The sequence below is a fragment of the Alligator sinensis genome, unplaced genomic scaffold, assembly GCF_000455745.1.
Source record: "Alligator sinensis unplaced genomic scaffold, ASM45574v1 scaffold1146_1, whole genome shotgun sequence".
Lineage (NCBI taxonomy): Eukaryota > Metazoa > Chordata > Crocodylia > Alligatoridae > Alligator > Alligator sinensis.
The window spans coordinates 58,707-75,790 of NW_005842696.1; the positions used below are offsets into that span (position 1 = coordinate 58,707).

The window sequence follows — 17,084 nt, forward strand, 5'->3', positions numbered from 1 at the left end:
GCGCGGTGGGGTCCGCGCGCGCGCGCGCGTGTGTGTGTGTGTGTGTGTGTGTGTGTGTGTGTGTGTGTGTGTGTCGGGGGGGTGCAGCACTGTACCTAGACTCCTGGCGGCCCCGGGGGAACTTTCAGTATCGGGGCCCCCTTCACTGATGATAATAATTTTTGCCATTTTCGGGCCCCCTTTCTGTCCCATCTCTGGGCAGCCACCCAGTTTGCCCATTTGTGTCTGGCCCTGTGTTGTGTGAGCGCGCGTGTTTCAGGTTGGCGGTTTCCTGGTGCCATGGATTTGGGAGTATCGGCCTCTTGTGCACTAATGTATGGTCACATGTATGGTCTATGCACTATGTAGGTATGGAATATACACTAAGGTATGGTCATGTGTAGTCACCGCACTGGTCTGTTGCCCAGACGGAGATGGATTTATATGGCATTGTATGGCAGACACTACACAAGGCCATTTAAATGGTGCATGGGATGTCCAATGCACTGTGGACAGGGCACCCTATGAGAGCCTTGTACAGGTTTTCCTCACTTCATGCTGTATATGCATGCCTGGACAATGGTGCATAACTCAAATTCACATAAAGGGAACCCACCTTACAATGTAACAAATAGGGATATGTTCTGAGACCTCAACTGTACTGACCCCCAGAGCCATTTCTACCACTTTTACAAAACAATTTTCATACTCACCAAGAGCAGACTGTACACACAAGCACAGGGCACTGTCATAATGGGGATGGCAACTACAGAAGCACGTCGCAGATGACAAGTGAGGAGCACGGATCCACAGAGGAGACTATATTTTGGTGTGTGTCACTCCCACAATGCTCAGCACAAAGCAGCTTACTGCATGCTTCCACCACACCAATTGCATAAGAGTGAATTTACCTTGCATATAACAAATTTTTGGTATGAAAAGGGTCATTGCATAAGAATGAATTTGCACATGCAGAACCTGCAAGGGAAACCTGCAATTAGCTTCCCACTGGCCAGCTTCCAGAGGGAGGGGTTGTTTCTTCCTGCCGCTGCATGTACCCCTGAGGGAGAAATGGGAAGCATGTGCCCCCCGCCCCTGGATTTGTGTGTATGGCAAGTGCAGGCTGCCCACTATGGGTTTGGGATCAGGGGCTGTGCTAGCACAGGTTAGGGTTAGGGTCCCCTTCTTGGCGGGGGAAATGGGTCGGGCTGGTCTGGGGGTGGGCAGGTGCTAGGTGGGCTCAACTACATAGGTCAGGTGGTGGCGGTGCTGGGAAGGGTGGATATGGGGAATTTTGGGGTGGCTATAGCCCTCCAAGTCCTCTCTTAGCACTGCCCCTGTTGAGGGCACTCCACTCTGCTGCCTTTCCCTCAGGAGCCCTACACTGAGGAACGGAGCCAGTGCAGGGCTCCCAAGGAAAGATAGCAGAGCAGAGTGCCCTGAGCAGGGGCAGCACTGGGGGGTTGGGGGGCTATAGCCACCCCAGAATTCCCCATAGCTACTCCTCCCAGCACTGCTACCTCCCACCATTGCCCTGTAAAAATTGGGGGGGCACATGCCCCCAATGCCTCCCTTGGGGGTGTCCACAGCAATGGGGAGCTGTGACCCCTCCCCACCCTGTTGTGCCCCCTTACTACCCCCCTGTGTCCCCTGGATGAGCCTCCCATGGTTCCATCCCACTCCCAGGCCCAAGGTCGCATTCACTGCCCTGGCTGGATAGTGCCTGCCCCTGCCCCTGCCCCACTTCTTTCCTCACTGTGGTGGCCTTAATCTGCCTCCCTCTACCTATTTCCTCCCACAGGCCACTTTCCCACCCCCAGACTTACTGGCAGGGCACTACTCTCCCAGCTGCATTCTTGTAAATCTGCTATTGGATCAGTATTGGCCGATATGGCTGGTTAATAATCGGCTATCGGTATTGGGCAAGCAAATCTTTATTGGTGCACCCCTAGTTTTTATTTTATCCTTTAGCAGCTTCAATTACTTCCTTCAGTGACTTCCTTCCTTCCATCAGTGACTTTAGCAGCAGACTTCCTTCATTTCACCACCTCGCTGCAACTCCCACTCATTGCCTCTCCACCTCCCATTTCACTACCCAGTCCCATCATTAAACTCTTCACCCTGCCAGCCTCATGCTCCCACCCCCCCACAGCCCATCTTTCCAAAACACCCCCCACCTAGAGCAGGGGTAGAAGCTAAGGGTGTGTGAAATGGGCCATATTCAATTCAGATTTGGCATGAATCAGGGACAGTGATTCAATTAGTTGATTCAGATCACTGTCCCTGTGGCTGAATCAGTATCTGAAGATTCGATGTTGATTTGGAGAATCAGGGACTTGGGCATAGACACAGCATTAAATATTTTTTCTACATAACTCGAGGTACCAGGTGCGGCTCATGAATGCTGAGATGGTGGGGCAGATGAAGCATCCCACAGGAGCACAGGGAGCCCCCCACCTGCTCGGTGGTGAACCTGGAAGTGGACTGGAACTACTTCTGGTCCACTTCCGGGTTCACCACTGAGTGCACCAGGGGCCCCCCCTGCACTTCCCCAGCAGACCTAGAAATGGACTGGAAGTGCTTCTGGTCCACTTCCGGGTCTACAGCTGAGTGAGCTGGGGACCGCCTCCACCCCCAAATGCTCCTGTGGGACGCTCTGTCCACTCCCACCATCTCAGCATTCACGAGCCACTTAGTACCTTGAGGTATATAGAAAAAACATTTAAAGCTGTGTCTATATCCGAATTGTCAAATCTTTCCAAAACTCTCCAAATCAATTTGGGGGGTTCTGATTTGATTCAGAGACATTAAAGGGTTTCCTGATTCGATTCAGAGATTCGGACACCAAAAGGGGCCAAATCTCTTCCAAATTGAATCAGCGACCGAAGCTTCGCATAGCCCCAGTAGAAGCCTGTCCTGGCTCATGAAGCCTGTAGCAGCAACTCACAGCTGTAGATCCTAGTCAGACCCCTCTGCTCACCAGCACTGTAGTGGCAAGGCAGGGTCAGGGACAGTCAGAAGGTTTTTAGCCTGAATGTGTGACTACTCTAAACTCAAACTAACTTTAATAGCAATCAGTATTTGAGAAGCTGAGTGTAATATGTAACAAAGCCCTTACTGATGCAGAGATGACTGCTTGTATTTGCAAAGCTTGAAACATTAGTTCTGAGAAATGAATCTTCACATTTATTTCAATAGATGATAACTCAGCTGTTAGTGAGGTACTTCACTTGTTAATATTACTAGTAATGTAATCATATGACATCTTATGATCTTTGTCATTGTTAAGGATGGATTTGAAAGCTATATTAACTTACATGCATAGGCTTTTAATAACACTGACACAGCTGCAGGTTGATTTAATGTTTCTGAAAAGTGGTTAACCTGTAAACATTTTGGTAAGCACTACACTAGACCAGTTTTACTTATCTGTCAGGTCTATCCTTAGTTGACTGGATTCATGTTTTTACTGTTTCAGAAGTTTTTTGGGAGGGAAATTAGTGTAGAACTTTAAGAGAGAGATCTTTACTTCTGAGCAAAAGTTATTTATTAAAATATTTCAGGATGAGCTACAAGAAGCAGTTTTTGCTCGTGCAGCAAGACAGCAAACAGCTGACTACTCAGATGACTTTGACACCGATGAAGATGGCATGTTAAGCAGTAAGGCAGATGACTTCAAATGTATTTTGTCTATGTTCTCCACCTCTCTCCTTTCACTAAGGGCACATGATTGAATGTCCAGAGATTCCACATTTTAATCACACTTTAAATTATGAACCTTAAAGAATCTCTGTGACATCAATCTGAACAAAATTGTTGTTCCCTCTCCATTAAAGTGTAGAAGGATATCTTAAAGAGATGTTTCCTTTTTTCCTAAGACAGCCTGAATAAAGATCAACTTACAACCAGTGTGGAGTTCTGTCTGCTTTCAGTAATATGAGAGAGGCAGCGATTTTTGTAAATGGCATCTCTTATTGAACCAACTGAGTGGTTGGGATAGACTTAAATGAGCTTTCTGGTATCACAGTACCCTTCCTCAGGAAGAGTATTCATGAGGAAGGGTCCTGGGATACCCAACATCTCATCTAAGTTGAATGGATCACACAAAAATCCTTGACTCTCACAATTCCCAGACCATCATGGCTACAACATTATTTGAACACTACCAAAACAAGGGCAATATGTGTGTTCTGTATGTCATAATATACTTTTAAAGATTTCATCTACATGAAGTCTGTTTCAGTTGTTATTTACCACAGTTATCCCTTAAAATTTTTTTGACCTGAATTGGCATCCCTTCATGCACGTATTGCACAGCACGACTCATCCTCTGTTCAACATGTTACTGTGTTCTTTAGGATTTGAACCCTGAAAAACCTCAGAGCTATTGTTAGTAACGGGGACAAGGTTGCATAACAAGTTTTAATGAAGAAAACTATGTTTTGGGGAACTGCAGAGATTGGGACAGGACCATGTCTTGTTTGAAGAGTGTACAATCTAATTTTAGATATGACACAACTAGTGTGTGTAATTGGAGAGGATGTGGAATCACTAGGATTCCAATAATAAGGTTCCATGGTTGCTCATTACTAGGAAGTGCACATCTTTGTTTATTTGTCACTTTTTTTCCTTGTAGTAGTGGATATGTGAGGTTTTGAGTAGTGTTTTGAATCTGGTGACAGGTGGAAATTAATTATTAAAGACTGCAAGAATTATTTTGCATAAGGTCCAGAATGAAAAAGGCAGGATAATGACCGAGAGAGAAAAAAAAGCAGAGTATAAAGCTTTACGTTGTTCACTGTTGGAGTGATGGGGAAGACAGTGATATAAGCTAAGATAAGGTTGTGTGAATAATATATTATTTTTAAAAATCCTATATTCCTATAAAATATAAATTCAGTACAGAAGTTGATACTATACCATTTTCAGGTACCATGGAAGAACTTCCTGAAAGTATATCAGCTATTGAAAATTCACTTAAGAAGTCAGTTGATTTTGAGGTTTCTTTCTCAGATGAGGAGACCCCACAGAAAGTGAACCCTTTGAAAAAGGAAACTGCTGATGACTTCTTTCCAACAACTGATGAAGAGAAACCTCAACAAGCGATTGTTGTGGAAAGTCAAAATTTAAGTGATTACAAAGAAGATGAAAATGTATATTTGCAAAGTCAGAAGGTGGGTGATGATGACAGAGAAGTTGATGATAAGTTTTCAGTCACTGAAGAAATTACTTATGATGGCAAAGAAGGTGACCATCAGAATGAGTTGCCTGTGGCTGAGCTGCAGACTAAAAGGGAATCAGTTATTGAAAAAGAAGACGAAAACAAACCAGTACCAAAACCAAGAGAGCACAGAATAAAAAATGCATCATTTTCAGGTAAAAATCAAGCATGTGAATACTATTGCTTCTATTTATAGATGCATATTGTCATATTTTAAAAGGAAAATAATGTTGAAGAAAGATCTCATTTTTTCCAATATTGGGTTTGATTTCAGCATCCCTAATATTAAAAAATAATTTAAATTCACCTTTTAAATATTATACAGCTGCATGAAACATGCAGGTAGGTATATTAACAATACTGGATAGCTTACAGCAGTGTAGAAATTGCACAGTACTCTGTCTGAATGAGAAAAAGTCATAGGACATTTGTGGCCCAGGCATCTTCCTGTATTCCCCAGTTTGCAGGTCAAAAGTGAACTTTTATTTTGAAAATATAGAGTTGGTTTTGTGATCTTTAGCTAAAGATACATGCACCCAGTTTCATCCTGGTTTTCTTTATATCAAACAGTCTTTTGTTTTCCATTGCAAAATCTTGAGGGCTTTTTTTTATTATGGAAGGCAAAATTAGAAATTTTGCAAATAAGCACCATTAAAAAAAATTAAAGATGTCATAAAGTATTTTAATATGATAAGAAATTGAGCTTTTATCCTACTATAGCTTTTTTTTAATAAGATTCCCAAGTTATTTTACTTTGAGATAAATCCTTGGTTTAGTCATGATTAATGACGAGAAAAGACAGACTCGAAATGAACAGGGCATGATAAACATTACCAAAGACTTCATAATTTTCCTCATCTCATGCTGTCAGCCAAGCTTCAGATATTTGAATCTGGAAATACAGGACTTTAGACCCTTTTGGCAGTGTGTAACATGACTGCGGGGTTGTAAACATACAGTTTTAGACATTTTTTTTGTTAATCTAAAAAGCAGGTACGCCACCATTAACACCTAACCTGTTTGTCTACTGAAGAATCAGCTCTGAAGAATCTTTAATCTTTAATGACTTATTGCTTAGAACAAACTCACTCATATCAAGGAAAACTTTGGAAAGCCTTTTTATTTGAATTAGGCTGCCACTAAGAGTCTCACTGAGATTTAAGTGGTGTGGATGGCCATGACCTGTTAATAAAATGTGATTTATAAAATGACATTGTATTTAGTGCTAATTTCTATTTTATATTGTTATGGCAACGTGCACATGCACCAGTAATTCCATGGCTATCTTTGGGTTTGGAGGTAAAATTTAGATGTGTCAGGATATGCAAGGTGAGTGCCCAGTATCATTGTTGTATCTTTTTCAAGGGAATCTGGTGCTTGTGACAGTTGCCAAAAAGAGCATCTGTCTTTCCACTGCTGATTGAATTATGCTTGAAAGGGGCACTAGCTCTGCACCACTTTTAAGTTATGTCTGTCAGGAAACATGCTGAATGTAATAGCTGTTCTGAGGCTCCTCCACTCCATTCCTTGGCAGTGCACCTTATTTCTTTGTGAACACATTTCTTTTTATATAAAAAGAACAGAGCTGCATACAAACATGAGAATGCACCAGGGAACCAACTTGCCCCTCTGTATTTCCAGTTTGGTCTGTTCTATCCTATGTAGAAGAATTAGCATAATTTTATAAAACGAATCCAGTAGAACCTATAAAAGAAATAGAGTAGAATGACAATGGAAAGTTTTCCCACAACATTGCAGTCTTAGACATTATCTAACACTGCATGTACACTCCAATGTTGTCATCATGCATATTTGACCTTTTGTTACTGCTGTTTGTTTACAGAAGATAGACATTTATCTGAAGAAAGTTTGTTGAATTTAAATGGACAAAATAGACCATATTAAATCAAATGTCTTATTAGTGGGTAGTATTAAAATAGCAATATTCATTTTTCAGCTGAGAATATCAGCATTCATCTACTGGAAGATCATTGTAAACCATTACCTCAACCAAGAAGTGTGTTAAGAAGGAGCAGCCCTGTGAAAGATAAAGATATTACAAGAGCGGAAGATAAGACAACTTCTACTGTTAGGTTATCTTCATTTTCTGCACCATCCTCCCTCACTAGGTTGAATGACCTAATAACATCTGAGAGAAGAGTACTTTCTGAATGTCCTAGTCCTGAGGTAAGAACATTATTGGAGTACCCCTTACATATGTGAAAATAGTTTGTCTATTCATCTATTCTGGACTGTAAAATAGCCCCCTTTTTATTTAGTTGTGATACAGCTTGCCATAACAAGAAAGAAAGGTGCAGGGGGAGTTGCAATCACATTTTGAAACATTGCCTCTTGAACTGGGAAAAAAAGCTGAATTTATGTGCACTACAGCCCTGTAATCTGTGATACTGAATGTTCAAATGTATTGCTGATCACTTTATCAACATACAAGGAAATAGTTTTCCTTTGAGTAATTGTCCACTTGCATATTCTCACTGGTGAGTTTGTCTGATTATGCTCAGTCTCTGGAGTTCAGACTATGTCTTTTCTACGATGGCTTTAATTCCAGGTTCAGACAGACAGTCAAATTGCCTGTTATGCCTGGGGAGAACCACATTCTTGACATTTTTTCAATCTGTCTGTCATTCAAGATAGGAACAAGTGTGGGCAAAGAATAAGCTTTGACTGTTTTTCTTGCATGATTCCCTTGTCCCCCTTTCTGACCACACATGCTGGGGTCAAGATCCTCAATGGTATTGTACACCCTCCAACACTGGAAATCAATGTGGAGTGACATCCCCAATGCTAGAGAAATTTGTGTCTTCTCAGTGTTCCTGATCCAGGAAGCAGATTGCTATTCAGAAACTGCTCTAGGAACCTTCCTCCTTGTTATAATGCCAGAAGCAGGGATCCTCTCAACCTAGGAAGGACTTACACGAAAGAGATAAGAATCCCTGAGACTCACTCAGCCCATGTGAACAACACATACCTTGTGAACCTAAAAAGCATAGGCTCCAACCCCATTATTGGGCCCTGAGACTTCTCTGTCTTGTAAGATTTCTACCAAAGTTCAGAGATGCCCAAAATGGGACATCCTGCCAGTTCCCAGCACTGAGATTTGCTGCTCAGAGCTTAAGAGGCTGAGGGAGCATGCTAGTGCTGAGCCACTCAAGGGATACAACTCTCTGACCTGTCTGACTTACTACAGTCTAAATCTTATCTCCAGCTGTACTTGATGAATAAGGAACCCTCGGGTACTTAGGAAACAAGATCCTCCTTGGGATAGAGCAGTACACTAGACAGTGCATCTAGCTTGTATGTCACCACTGCCAAAATTTCCACAAAAGACAGTGGTCTGTGTCTAGCCCTGAACTGGCTAGTGGACATACTGCTCATAAGCACCAAATTAAAACTCAAAAGAGCAGCAGCAAACTGAACTATTCTCTTTGGTGCTGTTTCTTACCACGAGGAAAATGTCTGTGGGTAAGTTGGATTTTTCTGGTAGGGGTTGAACAAGACATCATCACTGCTCTTCTTTGTTTCATTAGTGAAAGGCAGACTTTGATCCTAACAGTGAGTTTTGCACTGTTATTAAAATCAATTTGTTGACTTCGTTGAACATAAAACAGGCGTCGTATTTTCATTAAGGAGTTCTAAATAAGTACTGAATACCATTGTTTATTTTTACAGGTCAGTTAACTGACTTCAGTTTGTTGTGACTAGTTCTCATTACTTTAGGCTGTCCTTTTCTGTTTTTAAGGGTCCGTGGCTACCAAGCTCTTCACCATCATTACGTATTCATTTTCCTTCAACTGATGAGAGAACTGGAGATTCTGATTTCTTGATGTGTGGAGAAGGATCTCTCCCTAAAGGTAGAAATCAAAATACTGGTCATACAGGTGTTTATATATGTATGTGTATGTGTGTGTATGCACATGTGTGTATGTTATACATACAGATCACACACACATTTATTTATATAAAGCCAAGTGAAAAATTAACTTAGAAATAAGCGACTTCTATTATATATATTATATATTATTAGTGTCAGTTTGCAGAAGAGGTGGTTTCTGCAATGTATGCTAACACATTGAAATCATTTTGATGGTACCTGCTAATTCTGTGTCAGAAGGATTAACAGATTTGAGTAGTTTGGTAAACATGATATAAAAGAACCAGATAATATTTATCTTTAGCAAGACAGTTTGGTAAGTTTGTTTATATAACTAAACAAACTCTTGGCCACATTTTTGTACACAGTAGATGGCTTGTTTTATGGAAGATTGATCCCCATATTTAACCTAGGTTTTGTTAACTCGATCAAGTTCTTAACCCTTCTATTTTCGTCATTACTGAAAGGGGATACTAAATAATGTTTTGGGTCTGCCTTGTACATGACACAAACATGGAAGTAGTTCATGCCCAAGGAAATTAGGCTTTAAATCTGACACAGGCAAACCCAATGTAAGAGACTGTTGTTAGCAGCATTTGAATAATGTCTTCAGGCCCAACCAGATTGGGGCCCTGCCATATTACATACTGTATGAACTCAGTAAAAGACATTCTGTAGCATAAAGTGTTTACAACATAGATGTGATGGTCAAAGGGTGAAAAATAAGATGTAACATACAGAATGGTGATTGTCGTGTCATGTCATGGTGTGGACAGATAAAAGTTACACCGGTTTTAAATTTATATTAGTTTACCATGGATCACACTGAGCCAGGATAACTGTTTTTGTCAGGCTGCCCTTTCCCTGACATGTGTGGAGGTATACTGTTGTACAGCTAAACCTGTTTCATTCAGGTTAGTGCTTATGTGCATTGCAAATAAGGAAAAAATTAAGGAGAAATTAGAATGTGGAGAACATGTTAGCTCTGGAATGTCATAGTTAGAGACGGACAAAATAATGATAACTTCACTAGTGGAGCAGAGAGAAGATAACATAATAAACAGAATTGAGCTAGTCAGGCAAACTTGTAAAGCGATTTGAAAGACAAGCTGAGAAATTCGATCTTGATGCTGTGATCTTCAGTAAAGGAGTAAGTGGAATGCTTTCAAGGAAAAGTGATGGTCTGAACTGCCAGAGAAAATATAATACCCAGTGCCTATGTAGCACTTTTCTCAGGTAGCTATTAGAAAACACCAAATGATTAGTAATTTGATATCCATGTTACAAACTGAGGCACAAAAATAAAAGTGAGTCACCCAAAGCCATTCAGTTAATCAGTGGCAGATCAAAGAACAGTTCAGTGCCATATCCAGTGATTCAATAAAATGTGTGGATGCAGCTTAGCTAAAACTTGTAAAGGCTTCTGATAACTTCACTTGGAAGGTGATACATGAATATGCAAACTTTATCTTGATATCACAGATGGGAAATTCAGAAGTTGCCCACACTTAAAATTCTCTTTAAAGCCTTGGGTTTTCTGCCAGCTTTCACACCTTAGAATTTCTCCATATTTTGTACTCCCAGTCTCTGAAGACTCTGCTCCAAATTGGGGCAGCAACTTACCTTGTTGTACTGAACTCTTAATTAAATCTCTTATTCTTTGTTCAGGAATTTAACAAAAACAGGTTGAAGCAGTGTAATTTGAAAGTGAGGAGAGCTTTTTTTTACTTTTATCACTAAACTGTTTTAGAGGTACAAAAATCCCGTTTAGCTATTCAAAGCTTAGTAGTTCATAATTGGCGATTAGTCCATTTCTGCATTATTGTAGTATGTGTTTTATCTTAATCCCTTCCACATGCACATAGATACCAGTAGCTCTTTAGCCAGAGCTTCCTATTTCAAAAAGGAAATCATATCTGTGAACCAAATCATGGAATGACAGAGAAGTAGGGCTGGAAGGGAATTCCAGAGGTCAACTAGTCCAACCGCCTGGTTGAGGCAGGATCATTCCAATCCAAACCATCCTATACAGTCCATAATCTAAACTCTATGTGAGACTATCGTCAACCCTGATACAACACAGACCTAATGCCCTAAGCAGCCTCAGGTAAAGCAGGAGAAGCATGGCAACCAATGTCCTGCTTCTATGAAATGTTGTCATCATATGCTCAAGTGATTCCAGGTATAGGGCCATGCCCCCTGCTACAGAAGGCAAAAACGCTACAGTCCATGCCAACCTGACCATAGGGTAAAATTCCTTCCTGACCCCAAATATGGTAATTGGTCTGACCCTGAACAGAGGGACAAGATCCTCTAGCCAGGAACCTCCAGCTTTGATCCCAGCAGGAGCATTAGCAGACCCCAGTCAAAGTCCCCAGCCTTGGCTTTAGCCAACACCCAATGCCTCTGAGGGAGGCTTAAAAACCCCCTGAAACATGTAGCAGGAAATGGGGGTGGGGATAACCAAAGCCCAGAAATGTGGGAAATACTCATAGTTAGAACATAAGCATAGCTACGCCTATATCATCCCCAACCAGTGGCTGTCCAACCTCTTCTTGAACATCTCCAATGATGGGAAGTCCACAACTTCCCTAGGTAGACTATTTCACTGCCTCACTGTTGTAACATTGAAGAACTTTTTCCTTATATCCAATCTGAACTTACTTTCCTACTTCAAGCCATTCATCCTCATCCTCCTCTCTGTATCAAGAGAGAAAAGGTGTTTTTCCTGTCTTTTATGAAAGCCCTTTAAGAATTTGAGGACTGCTATCATGTCTCCTCTTAAGCACCTTTTCTGCAAGTTGAACATGTCTAGCTCCTTCAGCCTCTCCTCATATGACCGGCTTTCCAAGCCCTTGGTGATCTTGATTTTCCGCCTCTGGACCATCCCTAACTTTTTAAAATGTGGAGCCCGGTACTGCACTCAGTACTCTAGATGAGGCCTAATCAGTGCTGAGTAGAGAGACACTATCACCTCCTATGTCTTGCACCTAATGCTCTTTTGATGCTCACAAAACCACATTTTACTTTTGTGTGACTGCATCACACTGTAGACTCATATTGAGTCTGATCTACCAAGACTCAGAGATCCTTCTCCATAGTGCTGCCATCCAGTTAGGTGTCACCCATTTAATATTTGGGTTTTTGATTATTTCTCCAGAGATATAGCACCTTGCATTTGTCCACATGGAACTTCATCCTGTTGGCTCTGTCATTCAAAGTGTTAATGTCTCAGCAGATACTGGCACAGTTTTTCATATGATCTGTATATTTCTTGCTCTTAGTTTCTACATTAAACTGTTTCTGGATTTGATCAGATGACTTTGAACAGCCCTGCAAAATTCTCTCTCTAACATGCTACTGGTTGTCATAAAATAAAGAATACAGTTGTTACAAAGTTATTATTTGTAATCTGATTTTTGCATATGGTAAAAATTGTTTTAAAATCTGCATGTCAGCATCATCCAACCTTATTTTGGTTTCCTTTCATACACTCTTTTAGACCATGTTGAGGCAGAAGACAAGTGCAGTGATTTGATATTAGAAGATAATGGTAGAAAATCCCCCTCTGTGATCGAACTAATGATGACTACAGTGTATGAGAAAACTAAAAAATTACACAAATCAACTGATGACTCTCCTGAAGAAAATTTGCAAACCTTGGAAGAGCAAATTATTATCGATGGCGTAAAGGAGGTATCACTGAATGATAAACCTGAATGCATGGTTGCAGCGAGTACTTCAAAGGACTCTATCATGGTATCTTTACATGTATTTTTTTTTTCATAATACCAAATAAAATCCTAGAAGTGTGTATGAAAAGTTTCTCTATGAAACTTACTGCTTCCATCTTGCATGTGCACAGCTTTTTTACTGTTTGATAGACCAGTAATCTCTTCCACAGTTTCATCAAATCAGTTCTTTATTAGTAATTATTAGGAAGAGGAAGGAGGGAACTCTCACTGTATAAATATTAAAAGTAGGTAAAGATAACAAAGTTTGGCTGTGCCAACATCAGTTCTGCTTCTTCGATATAGAATTTACTGGGTCAGATCCCTAGAGTATGAATTAATTTAGCTTGAACAGTTTATACTAGCAGAAGTTAGAACCCAGTTTGTTTGAAGTGCTCTTTCCTACAATGATTTGAATAATATATGGTATGTAATAGGTTTTTTATGCCATAGTACAGGCTAAAAGAAAATATGTAGTTGTACATAATCATTAAGGCCAAACAGAAATGTGAAGACATCTATCGATGGGAACAGTGGAACTTGTAGGCTCTCTGATGTCTTTACCATTCTAGAATGTACTTATAACAGAAGTTCTAAAAACAGAGATTTTGATGATTTGAGGCTGTGGATCCAATGCCCTCTTTTACTTTAGACCTTTTTTTTAAACTGTTACACTAACGAGTGTTTAAGAGTACAGTAACAGATATACCTTCTTCTCATTCTTATTTATGAGAATTTGCTCAACATGTACACCTTGGCTTAATTTGGCTGATTACAAAAATCTCCAACAATAAAAGAAAATGTTTTGTTCACTTTTTTGCATTTATATTTTTGCATCCTGTTGCTTTCTGAAGTCTGTATTACAGAACTCTCATGCTACATGCTGTAGAGCTAGTTTTGTTGTTTGACAGGCCAGACCATATTTTTTTTTCTTTTGGATTTGTTAGAAAGATGGTGAAGAAAAGCAAGCAGTTCCACAAAAAGTGAAGCCTTCTTCATCAGGCAGGTAAGAGAAAGATGCTTCGATGTCAGTTTACGGTCTTACCCTACAGGATACCATTTCAGAACTTTAAGGTAACCACACAACAAGCTGGTTACTTGCATCTTTCTCACCCCAGGCCACTGGGGTTTTTGCAGGAATTTGCTTTCAATGGAAAGATCTTGGCTGTTGGAGACAGATGCACCTTTCCAAGCAGATCAGATATCACAGGGGCTTTTATTGGAGTCCACCATTGGAGTGACAAGTGAATCTAGCCCACAGATTTCTTGTGGTTGCTAGATTAAAGGATATAAAGCTTGCTTCACTTCTTTGATTAAAATGATTATGCTTCTGGAGTTCACATTCTGTACTGGCTTGCTTCAGCTATGACAAATTCCACATAAAAGAACAAATGTGGAATGGATTCTCCCTCACCCTCTGAAAATTTAAAAGTGTTTGAAAACAAGATTGTAATCAATGTTGTGATATTACCTTACTGAGAAGGGATGGAACTTTGCATATGGTGGAACTACCGGAAAGCTTATTTTAATATATTTGTGAAATGCTGGTTTTATAGGTCCCTGACATCTACCTATTTGAAAAAAGCCGGGAAAGCCGTTCCTCCATCTACAACGACATCATCTCAATATTTGGGTACATTAAAGGTCTTGGACAATAAACATTTACAGAAATATAGTGCTGAGCTTGACAAAGCAGATCACTTACGGGCAGCTGTTTATCAGGTAAACTTTAGTAAATCCCCTGCAAAAAGGGGACTTCACTAGAAAGTCTGAACCAATAAGGTTTGATATGGACTAGAAATAAACACACTAATGCATAATTTAATGTTTGAAAATGTTTTGTCACAACACAATAACCAGTTTACTTTATTGCATTTGGTACTTTAAAAAATAATTACTACATATCTACAATTCCTTTTGCTTATATATTCTCAATGGCACATGAGAAAAGTAAAAAAAAAAAAAAGAAAGTTTGATATCAGAACTAAATATTATTATATCCGTAGCAGCATAATCCTTGTGGATTTTATCATCCTGTGTAGCTAATACTAGCATAAATTTCAATTTTGGTCCCAAATATTGATCAGAAGGTGTTTCCACATGACAACAATCATATCTGCTTAACAAAATAGATATACATACCTGTACCATTTGTGGTGTTTGTATTTGTTCTAAATACTCTGTAATCTCAAATACTTTGTACATTGCCACTCATAGCCATTTTCTGAAGCTCAGTAAATGGTCTCAGTTTAAGATGTTTTAGCTTTTCAGTGGAACACAAGTGCAACATGATTAAGTCTACAAATTTGGCTGATCTTGCAAGCACTTGCCTACTTGTATAAATGTATTAATGTCTATAATTCTACTGATGTCAATGGGCTTATTCAATGAGCTTAATTGCAGATATTTTTTAATTACGTCTAGATTTTTCCCTAAATCCCACATGACTAGAATAATTTGTTCAAGCCTTTAAAAACATCATGCCGTGATACACTTACAATACTATTCTTTTAAAAATATTTTTATAGAAGGGCTTAGGAGCTGATAAATTAGTTTTGCATATATGATATTCTTTCCTCTTTTTTTACTCCCAGTTACCATTCTCCTGAAGACTTACTGAAAATTTCTTGGATGGTAGAACTGTGGAATTTTGTTTCACTTGTATTACTGCTACTACTTCTCCCTTCTTCTCCTTTTCTTTAACTTTTTTTGCAATATTGCATTCATCTTCATTAAAATAACGTAGTTCTTTTTTCCCCTCTCTCTTTAAACATCTACGCAATTGATAAGGATGTTTCATGTGCTGCTTATTTTTCACAGTAATGCGACTTAAGTAATTGTATCTTCCAAATACAATTATTACTTACAGCATAAAACAAAACTGATGATTCTTGCATATAAAAACAGAAATACTGACAGCATTGTCTGTAGTCAGAGCCGGATTCAGAGGAGATGCCGTGGTGCAGTTGCATCCCCCTTTTGATTCTTCGTCCACCCAAAGTTTAAGACCAATTGCCTGACAGTGGCAGCAGCATTTCTATTCAGGCAATAATAAGGGAGTCAAATGACTTCATGGCTCATTATAATCTACCTGATCCCTTCTAAACACTTTGTTCCACAGGTGTTAACAACCCTCTCTCCTTTTTAATGGACTTGATGTTCCACTAACAAAGCAACATTTTCTTCTGCAATTCTGCTGTTTGTTACCTGTTCCTGATAATCTAGTTCCTATTTCACAGCTCTGCTGACTGTTTTTAACTTTGCCTAAAAACATTAACTGAAGTTTGGAAATCTTGACTCAGGTGAATGTCAACTAAGGTCTGGAAATAACTTTTAGTGAAGAATAGGATGCAGTGTCAAGAGGCTCAAGAGGGTTAGATTTTTGTTGTGACTCTGAAAAAGAGATATACATTTTAATCTAATAACTACAGGACTAATGGAACAACATCTTTTGATTATTCTTGCCTAATTTGTTTTTTTCCTACACAATACATGATAAAGCAAATTAATGAACATTCCAAAAAAGTTGCATTTGTTTTCGCTTTGACCTTAAACTGAATAATATAGTCCTCAGCATATTAGTAAAGATTCTAGTTTCTTTTAACTGGAAAAAAATGTCTGATGTTTGTGGTGATATATCACAGCATCTGCACTCCCTTTTCAAAATCCTAGATCCACCCATGTCTATAGGTTTTGGTTTTTTTAACGTCAAATGTAACATTATATTTAATTATTATGTTTAGTTATATATAGTTTGTTTGTTATTATATTTTGTTTATATTTAGTTAATATAGTACAAAATCTCTAGTTACAGTTTAAAACTCTTCATCTCCCAGTTTCTTCCTTTCCTTTATAGGATTGGTTGGAGAAGAAAAGAGTCTTTCTACTGGAACTACAGAGAATTAAAAGGAACAAAACCAAAGACTTAAAGAGCAAAATCGAAAAGGTTTGTTTAAATATATGACTTAAAGGGAACCTTAGCATGCTGCCACTGAAGCAGTCATCTAGATCTGCATTTCTGTATTAGGAAAGGAAACCCAGAAACAAAACCCAACTGTTCTTGACTTGAAGTAAGATTGTTCTTTAAGCTCTTGCCTTCTTATACCACTTTGCCAGCAGAAGGCAGATGTAGTAGTTTCTACAGTTGCGTAAGGGGCATAGCTGGGAAGAGGAGAGTGACTAGTGCTTCCCTGCACATTTATGTCTTCCACGTGCCAGGTAAATTGAGCCACTCTAGCACCCCTCTTTTATTTTTGACTAT

At 39.5% G+C, this 17,084-nt stretch overlaps 1 protein-coding gene across 1 annotated transcript in view; it reads left to right on the forward strand.

Annotated features, from left to right (window-relative positions):
• MAP9 (microtubule associated protein 9) overlaps window positions 1–17,084 on the forward strand; it is a 36,215-nt gene that overhangs the window by 3,313 nt on the left and 15,818 nt on the right. The window contains exons 2-9 of the mRNA XM_006034059.3: window positions 3,543–3,639; window positions 4,909–5,355; window positions 7,158–7,387; window positions 8,961–9,072; window positions 12,595–12,851; window positions 13,771–13,829; window positions 14,380–14,545; window positions 16,680–16,769. Coding sequence (XP_006034121.1) covers window positions 3,543–3,639; window positions 4,909–5,355; window positions 7,158–7,387; window positions 8,961–9,072; window positions 12,595–12,851; window positions 13,771–13,829; window positions 14,380–14,545; window positions 16,680–16,769 — 1,458 coding nt within the window. The remainder of the gene's footprint in view (window positions 1–3,542; window positions 3,640–4,908; window positions 5,356–7,157; window positions 7,388–8,960; window positions 9,073–12,594; window positions 12,852–13,770; window positions 13,830–14,379; window positions 14,546–16,679; window positions 16,770–17,084) is intronic.